The sequence below is a fragment of the Coregonus clupeaformis genome, chromosome 12 (genome assembly GCF_020615455.1).
Source record: "Coregonus clupeaformis isolate EN_2021a chromosome 12, ASM2061545v1, whole genome shotgun sequence".
Lineage (NCBI taxonomy): Eukaryota > Metazoa > Chordata > Actinopteri > Salmoniformes > Salmonidae > Coregonus > Coregonus clupeaformis.
This window is the reverse complement of record NC_059203.1, coordinates 1,325,706-1,339,126: the sequence shown is the minus strand read 5'-3', so window position 1 is coordinate 1,339,126 and position 13,421 is coordinate 1,325,706. Positions and strand designations below refer to the sequence as shown.

General features: G+C 41.3%; 1 protein-coding gene across 3 annotated transcripts in view; it reads right to left on the bottom strand.

Annotated features, from left to right (window-relative positions):
- Positions 1 to 10,956, bottom strand: part of LOC121577985 (E3 ubiquitin-protein ligase Itchy) — a 33,565-nt gene extending 22,609 nt beyond the window's left edge. For 2 of the 3 annotated variants that reach the window (XM_041892017.2, XM_041892019.2), the window contains exons 1-6: positions 10,908 to 10,956; positions 6,123 to 6,191; positions 5,191 to 5,332; positions 2,482 to 2,606; positions 766 to 897; positions 331 to 379 (exon numbers count right to left, since the gene is read on the bottom strand). In XM_041892017.2, the coding sequence (XP_041747951.2) occupies positions 331 to 379; positions 766 to 897; positions 2,482 to 2,606; positions 5,191 to 5,332; positions 6,123 to 6,147 (473 nt within the window). In that variant the 5' untranslated portion in view covers positions 6,148 to 6,191; positions 10,908 to 10,956. The other variant, XM_041892018.2, reaches the window with a different exon arrangement.
- Between the last annotated feature and the right edge of the window lie 2,465 nt (positions 10,957 to 13,421).

Genomic DNA, 13,421 nt, shown 5'->3' with positions numbered 1-13,421 from the left:
TGTTAAGATCTTCGCAATCAGCAAGCAGTTCTCTGGACATCCCAGTGCCGAGACAGTTGCAATGGTTTTTGTAAAACGATATATCAATATCGGGAAAAATGCAACTAACATCTATATCGATTTTACATATTGGTGCCCATCTCTAGTATTCACAATTGACAGAAGATATGCTATTGTCTCTGAGTAATATTATAAATCAGTCTTTTGCTGACTCAACACCCTAATCAGTACATTTTCTCCCCCAAAAAGTCAAAAGTATTCACTCGAAGAACTTACAGAAGACATACAACAATTGTTAGAAAATATTATAGTAGTATAAACACGTGATACCTGTTGCCACCATCTTCGTTCTGTCTCACGTCGCTGTTAGGAGCAGTAGCTGTTGGAAAACTAAACCATCAACATCAAGCATTCAAACCCAAACAGAATACAATTCTGAGGAGAGAAATAGATCACATTCCATCCAGTGAAATGTATTAATCACATAATCCTCAATCAGCGCAAGTACTTGAGTACTCAAAGGTTTGTACTCAAAATGTACAACTGCAACTATTTAGCAGGTTACATTGATAAGCACTGACAAAATGTACAACTCAAAAATGTGCTTATTGCTTGTGGAGTATGTCAAGTGCAGTGGTAAAATGATGTACAATGTCCTTTTCAGTTGCATCAGAAAAAACAGTAATTGGAACAGCCGATAGTATACCGCAGATGTTTTTGCCTCTAACACAGACGTTCTTTCAACTGCCCATCCCAAATCCTCACCATGGTCTCTCTCTGCAGAGGCGAAGGTCTCTGGGTCCACGTGCACGCCGTGCAGACAGATGGACAGGTCCCCCACCACGTCTGTGTGGTCCTGGTCTGAACACAGCTGCAGGGTCTGCAACACCTCAGAGACTGACAGACAGGAGAAGAGAGGAGAGGAGAGCGATACATGTAAACAGACAGGCGTGCGCGCACATACACACACACACATACACACACACACACACACACACACACACACACACACACACACACACACACACACACACACACACACACACAGAAAGACACACACACACACACACACACAGACACACACACACACACACACACACAAACACACACACACACACACACACACATACACACACACACACACACACACACAGAGAAAGACAGACACGCATAGATGCTAGTTTATAAACAAAGAGTGTAAACATGGATGGTTCAGCTTGAATTATAGCCTTGATGTATCCGGTCTAATATCAGAAATATAACTTGTGTTCCTGAAAAGCTAACATGTATGATATGCATGTATTGATCATATACACTGTGTATAGCAAACATTAGCAACACCTTCTTAATATTGAGTTGCACCCCTTTGCCCTCTGAACAGCCTCAACTCTACAAGGTGTCAAAAGCATTCCACAGAGATGCTGGCCCATGTTGACTCCCACAGAGATGCTGGCCCATGTTGACTCCCACAGAGATGCTGGCCCATGTTGACTCCAATGCTTCCCACAGTTAGCTGGATGTCCTTTGTGTGGTGGACCATTCTTCATTAACACGGGAAACAGTTGAGCGTGACACAAACCGGTGTGCCTGGCATCTACTACCATACCCCGTTCAAAGGCACATAAATCTTTTGTCTTGCCCATTCACCCTCTGAATGGCACACATACACAATCCATGTCTCAATTGTCTCAAGGCTTAAAAATCCTTAATTAACCTGTCTCCTCCCCTTCATCTACACTGATTGAAGTGGATTTAACAAGTGACATCAATAAGGGATCATAGCATTCACCAGGATTCACCTGGTCAGTCTATGTCATGTTTTGTACACTTGGTGTATATTATTATTATTTAATCATTAGCATAATTGATCACCTACATAGGAGGTGCACATCTGTGTGTCTGGTTCCTTTGACCCCTGATTGTAGTGCAGGAATTTATGAATATGTCTTTGAGGGTCACATGGGCAGCACATGTCGACCATGACTGAAAGGACTCGAACACCTTTGGGATGAATTGGAGCACTGACTGCAAGCCAGGCCTAATCGCCCAACATCAGTGCCCAACCTCACTAATGCTCGTGGCTGAATGGAAGCAAGTCCCCGCAGCAATGTTCCAACATCTAGTGGAAAGCCTTCCCAGAAGAGTGGAGGCTGTTATAGCAGCAAAGGGGGGACTAACTCCATATTAATGCCCATGATTTTGGAATGAGATGTACGACGAGCAGGTGTCCACATACTTTTGGTCATGTAGTGTATAGCAAGCAGTGGTGTGAATGCGAGCTCCTCCCCATCTCCCTACAGTGCAGTAGCACGCATCAGTTATATTTCAGAGGCCTATATGTAAATATGACAACCACTTATTGCAAAGCTCTTGTATATCTTGTTATACACTTTTCCGGTATCAAATAGTCAAAGAGATTTCAGATAGTCACATTTAATACTACCTGCTCTGTACCTCATCAGGACAAGAGAATTAACTCACGTTTCAGATCATTGGACTTGAGGGTTTCACTGATCTCCAATGTGGCCATTCCCAATAGGAAGTCGGCCTTCAGAGTCTGATGACTCCATACCCGGAAAATGATCTTACTGAAAGGAGTGACAATTCTGTGTAGAGGGTGGAAAACATATTTGTTTACGGTTTAACTACTCTACTTTGTAGGCTATACAACAGTAGACAAGGAGGAGACGACATGCAATTCTTGGTGACAGGCCTAAACAAGTACACTATTATAAAGGAGTGAGTTACCCCCATACACAATTGCAAGATCACCGTGGGCCAGTTTCCCAGATACGGATTAAGCCTATGGACTAAGAAGCACGTTCAATGGAGAATCTCTGAGCATGCGTTTTAGTCCAGGACTATGAGTGAGAAATGCACTATAGGCCTACAGTGAGGGAAAAAAGTATTTGATCCCCTGCTGATTTTGTACGTTTGCCCACTGACAAAGACATGATCAGTCTATAATTTTAATGGTAGGTTTATTTGAACAGTGAGAGACAGATTAACAACAAAATAATTCAGAAAAACGCATGTCAAAAATGTTATACATTGATTTGCATTTTAATGAGGGAAATAAGTATTTGACCCCCTCTCAATCAGAAAGATTTCTGGCTCCCAGGTGTCTTTTATACAGGTAACGAGCTGAGATTAGGAGCACACTCTTAAAGGGAGTGCTCCTAATCTCAGTTTGTTACCTGTATAAAAGACACCTGTCCACAGAAGCAATCAATTAATCAGATTCCAAACTCTCCACCATGGCCAAGACCAAAGAGCTCTCCAAGGATGTCAGGGACAAGATTGTAGACCTACACAAGGCTGGAATGGGCTACAAGACCATCGCCAAGCAGCTTGGTGAGAAGGTGACAACAGTTGGTGCGATTATTCGCAAATGGAAGAAACATAAAATAAACTGTCAATCTCCCTCGGCCTGGGGCTCCATGCAAGATCTCACCTCGTGGAGTTGTAATGATCATGAGAACGGTGAGGAATCAGCCCAGAACTACACGGGAGGATCTTGTCAATGATCTCAAGGCAGCTGGGACCATAGTCACCAAGAAAACAATTGGTAACACACTACGCCGTGAAGGACTGAAATCCTGCAGCGCCCGCAAGGTCCCCCTGCTCAAGAAAGCACATATACATGCCCGTCTGAAGTTTGCCAATGAACATCTGAATGATTCAGAGGAGAACTGGGTGAAAGTGTTGTGGTCAGATGAGAACAAAATGGAGCTCTTTGGCATCAACTCAACTCGCCATGTTTGGAGGAGGAGGAATGCTGCCTATGACCCCAAGAACACCATCCCCACCGTCAAACATGGAGGTGGAAACATTATGCTTTGGGGGTGTTTTTCTGCTAAGGGGTCAGGACAACTTCACCGCATCAAAGAGACGATGGATGGGGCCATGTACTGTCAAATCTTGGGTGAGAACCTCCTTCCCTCAGCCAGGGCATTGAAAATGGGTCGTGGATGGGTATTCCAGCATGACAATGACCCAAAACACACGGCCAAGGCAACAAAGGAGTGGCTCAAGAAGAAGCACATTAAGGTCCTGGAGTGGCCTAGCCAGTCTCCAGACCTTAATCCCATAGAAAATCTGTGGAGGGAGCTGAAGGTTCGAGTTGCCAAACGTCAGCCTCGAAACCTTAATGACTTGGAGAAGATCTGCAAAGAGGAGTGGGACAAAATCCCTCCTGAGATGTGTGCAAACCTGGTGGCCAACTACAAGAAACGTCTGACCTCTGTGATTGATAGTACTAAGTCATGTTTTGCAGAGGGGTCAAATACTTATTTCCCTCATTAAAATGCAAATCAATTTATAACATTTTTGACATGCGTTTTTCTGGATTTTTTTGTTGTTATTCTGTCTCTCACTGTTCAAATAAACCTACCATTAAAATTATCGACTGATCATTTCTTTGTCAGTGGGCAAACGTACAAAATCAGCAGGGGATCAAATACTTTTTTTCCTCACTGTATATGCTAAATAAATATACATGCAAATATACATTTGTCAGAGGAAGGCGGTGTCAGAGGTAGGCCCTAAAAATGGTCAAAGAGTCCAGCCAGCCAAGTCATAGACTGTTCTCTCTGCTACCGCAGGGCAAGCGGTCCCGGAGCGCCAAGTTGGGACCAAAAGGCTCCTGAACAGATTCTACCCCCAAGCCATAAGAGCGCTGAACAGTTCATCAAAATGGCTACCCGGACTATCTGCATTGACCCACAGAATTGTGTTATATGTATATATTTTTTTGCATTGACATTCTTGCACTGGCTCTATGCACACTCACTGGACCTTACCCACACACTGACACAGAACATACGCTCACACACAAAACACACGCATATTGACGCCACACACAAACTTTCACACACGCTGCTGCGACTGTTTATTTTCTATCCTGTTGCTTAGTTACTTTATCCCTACCTATATGTACATATCAACCTCAAGTACGTCGTACCCCCACGCATTGACTCGGTACCGGTACTCCTTGTATATAGCTTCATTTTGTAACTATGTTACAAATTCATTTTTTTTTTGCGAATGTTTTCTTACTTTTTAACTCTGCATTGTTGGGAAAGGGCTCATAAGTAAGCGTTTCACGGTAAAGTCTACACCTGTTGTATTTGGCACGTGATGAATAAAATTTGTTTTGAAATGCAAATAGGTATTACTGTAGCTACTTACACTGTGAGTGACTGCTTCCATTTGGGGTTGTGGGTGTTGTTGCGTTTCTCCGTCTTCTTCGACTGGTCGTCCACAGCCACCTCCACGTACGGACTGGGGCCAAACCAGTTGTTTTTGTTCTCCTTCAGTTTGGCCGACAGAACTTCATGCAATAAAGTACATAAAACACACAAATAATGTCACTAAATGCTGTTATGGTAAGAGCCTAAATGCTGTTATGGTAAGAGCCTAAATGCTGTTATGGTAAGAGCCTAAATGCTGTTATGGTAAGAGCCTAAATGCTGTTATGGTAAGAGCCTAAATGCTGTTATGGTAAGAGCCTAAATGCTGTTACCAGTCACGGAAGTTAGCCACAGAAATAAACCACACAATGTGAACGTGAGAACCATGTTCACATAGGCTAATTGACCCACCACTGTAGCCTAACCACTACCTCTGTTTTGAACGATTATTTAGCCTAGTACGTGTACTGTATATCCTACTACGTTTTTTATTGATATATATTTCAACCACTGAAAAAATAAGAGAGAAAATAAAGTTATTCTATTCCATTTCATGCACTATAAATACTTGATCAATTCACAGCCTGTGCCATCAGCTAGGTTTACAGAGAACAAACACAGGCCAGTCCCATTCAATAGCGCATTCTACTGCTTCGGGTGTCAGTGGTTGATTATTTCATTTAGGATTATTAGTAGAATCCTAATTATCTACAGCCATGAAGACAGCTTGTCTTCCTGAGGTCCGCCACATAACGGAAAATACATTACAGAGAAAAAATAGTTGTATTATTTATATTCTATTGACAAACAATATTTACATAATTAAGAAAAAACATTACTTTACTATTAGCCTACATACAACTAATAAAACTTGAAACTATGAAATGCTAGCTACTGAGGTTTGGCAGTAACAAAAAGGTCAAAACTCACCGGTGACTTGAAGTTGGGCCTTCATAGTTCAGCCATTAACACTGCAGCCTGCTTCGGCTACGACATGAACTGCAAAGAAAGCAAATGTGACATCACACGTAAACATTAAGAGACAAGACACACGGCTATAGTACAGGTGTCCTGGTTTACATAAGGGATTATCTATAGTACAGGTGTCCTGGTTTACATAAGGGATTATCTATAGTACAGGTGTCCTGGTTTACATAAGGGATTATCTATAGTACAGGTGTCCTGGTTTACATAAGGGATTATCTATAGTACAGGTGTCCTGGTTTACATAAGGGATTATCTATAGTACAGGTGTCCTGGTTTACATTAGGGATTATCTATAGTACAGGTGTCCTGGTTTACATAAGGGATTATCTATAGTACAGGTGTCCTGGTTTACATAAGGGATTATCTATAGTACAGGTGTCCTGGTTTACATAAGGGATTATCTATAGTACAGGTGTCCTGGTTTACATAAGGGATTATCTATAGTACAGGTGTCCTGGTTTACATAAGGGATTATCTATAGTACAGGTGTCCTGGTTTACATAAGGGATTATCTATAGTACAGGTGTCCTGGTTTACATAAGGGATTATCTATAGTACAGGTGTCCTGGTTTACATAAGGGATTATCTATAGTACAGGTGTCCTGGTTTACATTAGGGATTATCTATAGTACAGGTGTCCTGGTTTACATTAGGGATTATCTATAGTACAGGTGTCCTGGTTTACATAAGGGATTATCTATAGTACAGGTGTCCTGGTTTACATAAGGGATTATCTATAGTACAGGTGTCCTGGTTTACATAAGGGATTATATATAGTACAGGTGTCCTGGTTTACATAAGGGATTATCTATAGTACAGGTGTCCTGGTTTACATTAGGGATTATCTATCTATAGTACAGGTGTCCTGGTTTACATAAGGGATTATCTATAGTACAGGTGTCCTGGTTTACATAAGGGATTATCTATAGCACAGGTGTCCTGGTTTACATAAGGGATTATCTACAGCACAGGTGTCCTGGTTTACATAAGGGATTATCTACAGTACAGGTGTCCTGGTTTACATAAGGAATTATCTATAGCACAGGTGTCCTGGGTTACATAAGGGATTATCTATAGCACAGGTGTCCTGGGTTACATAAGGGATTATCTATAGCACAGGTGTCCTGGTTACATAAGGGATTATCTATAGCACAGGTGTCCTGGTTTACATAAGGGATTATCTATAGCACAGGTGTCCTGGTTTACATAAGGGATTATCTATAGCACAGGTGTCCTGGTTTACATAAGGGATTATCTATAGCACAGGTGTCCTGGTTTACATAAGGGATTATCTATAGCACAGGTGTCCTGGTTTACACAAGGGATTATCTATAGTACAGGTGTCCTGGTTTACATAAGGGATTATCTATAGCACAGGTGTCCTGGTTTATATAAGGGATTAACTATAGCACAGGTGTCCTGGTTTATATAAGGGATTATCTATAGCACAGGTGTCCTGGTTTACATAAGGGATTATCTATAGTACAGGTGTCCTGGTTTACATAAGGGATTATCTATAGCACAGGTGTCCTGGTTTACACAAGGGATTATCTATAGTACAGGTGTCCTGGTTTACATAAGGGATTATCTATAGCACAGGTGTCCTGGTTTACACAAGGGATTATCTATAGTACAGGTGTCCTGGTTTACATAAGGGATTATCTATAGTACAGGTGTCCTGGTTTACATTAGAGATTATCTATAGCACAGGTGTTCTGGTTTACATAAGGGATTATCTATAGTACAGGTGTCATGGTTTACATAAGGGATTATCTACAGTACAGGTGTCCTGGTTTATATAAGGGATTATCTATAGCACAGGTGTCCTGGTTTACATAAGGGATTATCTATAGTACAGGTGTCCTGGTTTATATAAGGGATGATCTATAGTACAGGTGTCCTGGTTTATATAAGGGGTTATCTATAGCACAGGTGTCCTGGTTTATATAAGGGATTATCTATAGCACAGGTGTCCTGGTTTACACAAGGGATTATCTATAGTACAGGTGTCCTGGTTTACATAAGGGATTATCTATAGCACAGGTGTCCTGGTTTATATAAGGGATTATCTATAGCACAGGTGTCCTGGTTTATATAAGGGATTATCTATAGCACAGGTGTCCTGGTTTACACAAGGGATTATCTATAGTACAGGTGTCCTGGTTTACATAAGGGATTATCTATAGTACAGGTGTCCTGGTTTACATTAGGGATTATCTATAGCACAGGTGTTCTGGTTTACATAAGGGATTATCTATAGTACAGGTGTCATGGTTTACATAAGGGATTATCTACAGTACAGGTGTCCTGGTTTATATAAGGGATTATCTATAGCACAGGTGTCCTGGTTTACATAAGGGATTATCTATAGTACAGGTGTCCTGGTTTATATAAGGGATGATCTATAGTACAGGTGTCCTGGTTTATATAAGGGGTTATCTATAGCACAGGTGTCCTGGTTTACATTAGGGACTATCTATAGCACAGGTGTCCTGGTTTACATAAGGGATTATCTATAGTACAGGTGTCCTGGTTTACATAAGGGATTATCTATAGTACAGGTGTCCTGGTTTACGTCTTACTGTAGTCAATGGAACGTTTAAATATACTCCTTCATTTATGCCTATAACAAACCCATGGAGACTTAAGCAAAACAAGGCAGTAAAATGCTAACATTGAGAATTTTGTTGTACAGAGAGTAGCCTTGGAATACAAATAGGGCTATTCAAATGCCTTGTTGTTGTTCTACTATAGAGCTGGGACACTGGTTGAGAAGCCATGTGGTGGTAACAGCTAAATCAGCAGAAGGACAGGAAAAATGTAATCCCTCCTGGATTACCAGATTACGTAAACTGGTACATCATGAGTCAGCGATAGTTTAAGACCCTGGTTGGTGTCTTCGGTTAGGCCTAGCAGCTCATAGGTGACTGAGTTACAGACTATGGGTCCCTGTAAAAACTATGAGATTATAGATGACATTATAGCCTAGATTATGTAGGCATAAACCTATGTAGGTAGCCTAATGTTGTTGAGTAGCCTAAAAGCTATTAAAGTATTTTAGCTAGATTACTGACATCTCCTCTGTCTACTCACTAAGCAGAGTTGTGTCCAAAGCAGAGCCAAGATAATTCAAGCAAGTAGATTTAATTTAGGTTGAGGATACCTGTCTTTTACATAATAAGAATTGAAAATGCATTCGGATGCGACTTTCCAAGGCAATTGTCAGATTTAGCCTAAAGTAGCCTTGTCATCGAGGGTTGGCCAGTTTGGTCATCTGCACGGTGTGCACACGTAAAACCAGTGTAAACTTTCAATCTACTAACAAGTTAACATTTACATTTACGTCATTTAGCAGACGCTCTTATCCAGAGCGACTTACAAATAGGTGCATTCATGTCTAATAATATCCAATGGGAACTGTCCACGACACTGAAACAAAAATCAATTATTGCAAAGTAAAAAATAACAAATAATTGTACTTGTGCATAGAGTTGTATGGTTTGTTTAAATTTGCAATCATTTGTTTTTGTTTGGCATACATTTTAAAGTAAAACATCTGAGTCTCACTCTGTTACCATGGAATTGCCTGAAAAGAGCTGTCTAAAAAAATCCTATATATGCTAATCATCAGTGCAGTGATTGCAAATTGAAAAAAACGTAGGAAAACAAGGACAAATGTATAGCGTATTGCAATATAACCCAAATGCTTTAGCCTAAATGTTCATGTCTGTTTGATGACATGTTTGGAATTACAATGGGTCCCACAGGGACCAGAACAAGGGGGACAACCCACTGGGCTGTCCCCCTCGCCTCATTTCTTTACTAGCTACTGTAACCTGCTTAATTGCTTGATTCAAGGCAATTACTCTTCCCTTGGTTTCTTAACTTCCACACAACCACAGGCAATTAAATCAAGCTCAGAAGCTACCACCAAATTCTATAACTGCAAAGAGCAAATCGGACATTACATAAACTAACTAACTACTGCTCGTAGAAAGTCAAATGCTGACTAGTAAGTTTGCTAGGTACTGTGTGTTTGAGTTTGTGTGGGGGAATAGGTAGCTAGCTTGCTAGCTAGCTAGCTAATCCAAGTTTTAATGTAAGGTCTAATATGGTTGTATTTTGCTAGCTAGCTAACGTTATCTATCTAAGTAGCTAAAGTATGTTAGCTAGCTAACTACCCTGTAGCTAGTTAATCTTTGAATCATTTCTAAAATCATAAACGTAGTTAACACAATTTATAAATTACTTCTACATGGAAAGGGAGCGATAGAAATGGGAAATGGCAAGAGAAAATTGACAGGGAAGATTACTATAATAATCCCAGGTCGCTAAGCAGGCCAAAACAACAAGCTAGTATCTAGCTAAATCAACATAGCAGCTAGCTATAACAACTCTGGTAGCTATCTAGCTGTTAGCTTCACAACATATAACAATAACTAGTTAACTACACTCTCGATTTGCATAGCTATCTTAATAATTAACTTTTCAGTAGGATGTGTCGTGAAGGTTTGCTAACTTTGAATTTCGATGTCACGCAGGTGAGCTTGCTAACGTTAGATAACTATCTACGGATCTCTTTGAAAATTGAAAATGAATCCATACGATTGGATTACATTTTACCCGTACCCGATGGCAGCAAATGTTTCTGTAAATGTCCCCCTAAGGCATATTGACGGTAAACAACGTCTCTAAAAAGCTGTCTGACAAGTCGTACGACTCACAAACCTTTTGCACTGCCCGGTCTGAACTTCTTCCTGATTGTGTCATGTGACCAACGTTAGTGTCTAGGAACATACCACAGACAGAAGAGGTAACCCAGACACGTAACAGGGGCTATAAAACTGAAGCATCCGTTTAGAACGTTTTCTCACCACCAAATATGACAGTGAGAGGAAGTCCAGTCGCGGGTAGTGGGAGAGGATGAAACTGGCCCGACATTCTGCTAATTTTGTCATCGATGAATCACCTGATCTCAATAAATGTTTCTGTTCCCAAAACTGCACTATGTTACGAACACAGTGCACTAGTTTTTATAGACTTGAAGCTTTGCCAAAGTTTTACAAATTGCGTTGTTTAGAAGGAGTGCAAGGTCGAATTGAGTTTGTGCACACGCGCACTTCACAGAGGAGGCGTTACCTAACGGAAATATGCAAATACATGCTGCAAAGTGCCAATAGGATCTCGCTAGCTAACTTGGCTTTGCCCACCTCCTTGCTTATTCTGCCCACTATGCTTCATTTGCTCCCGCTATAAACGACACAGATGAACTATCTTGGGTTAGTTATAAACATATTTTAACATACCTAGGGCAGCGTGCGCCCCGTGCTCAACACGGTAGTCACAGACAGAAGGAGTAACCAAGACACGTCACAGGGGCTAAAAACCTAAAGCATCCGTTTAGAACGTTTTATCACCACCAAATATGGTACTGAGAGGAAGTCCAGTCGCGGGTAGTGGTAGAGGATGGAACTAGGTGAAACTGTGCCGAAATTCTGCTAATTTTCTCATCTATGACATACCTGTTCTCAATACACAGTGCACTACGTAGACTTGACGCTTTGCCTAAGCCTGTGTTAACCTCAGACCTTATTTTCGACGTTAATTCCAAAACCCTATTATTTCCCCATTCATTTTTCCCATAAGGATGGCTGGTAACTTATTTCCGGGTTTTAGGACTACAAGCTGGCCTGCTCTATTGCATGTTATGTAAGGGGCGTGTTCCACATTGCAGACGATTTTAAAGGCGAGTTGAGACTGACTGATCTACAAATCACCTTGCATCCAAAATAACTATTCAATATTATTTGTCGATCAGTCAGTCACAATTTCCCCTTGATACATCACAGTTTTTATGCTCTAGAACGCCAATGATTCAAGAAATGTGCGATTCACTCCCAAAATAAAAATACCCAAAAATATTTTGACACATGGAAACAAAATATTGTGGGAGATTTTAAAGTGTGTGTGTGAGACAGGGCAGAGACCATCGTTTTAGTCAGTGTTTCCCCTGGGACTAGAGGTGAACATGTAAAATGTATAAAAGAGCTTTTGTCACTGAAGGTTCAGCGCAGAGTTCGTGAGGTGCTTGCTGTGCAAGTGTATTTGTGTGAGAGCAATCATTTTAAGGGCTGTCTTCAAGACAATTGTTTGGTGATCAATTGTACTAAGAATGTAGGCTATGTGTTGAGCTTGATCATCAGTGTTAGTTTATTCAAGTTGACAGTATTCACTGTTCACTATATTAAACACCTTTTTCTCTCTTTTATCTCCCCATTGTATTGTAGCGGCCTTAACCCAACACCTACCGACCTTGTCAAGAGGTTCGGACCTCTTGGCGTAACAGTTAAGGTGTTGGCTAGACCTAGGTTAGAGTCCCGGTTGGGTCTACCCCCTGAATTCACTACATTGGGATGGCGCCTGTGACACCATAGGAGAGGCGTGTACACGTGAGGGATTTAGTATAGAGAAGCGTGGGGACATGCTGTCCCAAAGGAAGGGGGTAATGTAGCAACCTTAACCCAAAACCTAGCGACCTCATCAAGAGGTCAGGGCCTCTTGGTGTAACGGTTAAGGTGTTGGCTTGAGAGTCGCTAGACTTGGGTTTGAGTACCGGTTGGGGCTACCCCCGAATTTGCTGCAGTAGTATTATTATCCACCCTTTCAAAAAAGATTACAGTCAGAGTCCTGCAATTCCTGCATCCAAAATAATGTTTTTTTTTACTGCCGTAATTTTGCAGTGTAACTGCAGTTACAGTGCAGTTTAACTGCACTTCAACTGCAGTACACTGCAGTTATTCTGCAATAACTGCGTCCAAAATACCACAGTCGACTGCAGTTACTGCATCTTTACTACAGTTTCAAAACTGCAATCTTTTTTTTAAGGGCATAGCAAAGATTTTTATAACTAACCCAAGATCGCCTGTCGTTTCCAATGGGAACAAATTAGTCATAGTGGGCAGAACAAGCAAGGAGGGGGGCAGAGCCAAGCACGAGCTAGCGAGATCCTATTGGCGCGTTCTAGCATATATTTGCATATTTCCCTTAGGGAACGCCTACTCTGTGAAGTGCGCGTGTGGATTTTTTTTTATTTTACCTTTATTTAACTAGGCAAATCAGTTAAAAACAAACCCGGACAACGCTGTGCCAATTGTGCGCCGCCCTATGGGACTCCCAATCACGGCCGGTTGTGATACAGCATGGAATCGAACCAGGGGGTCTGTAGTGACGCCTCAAGCACTG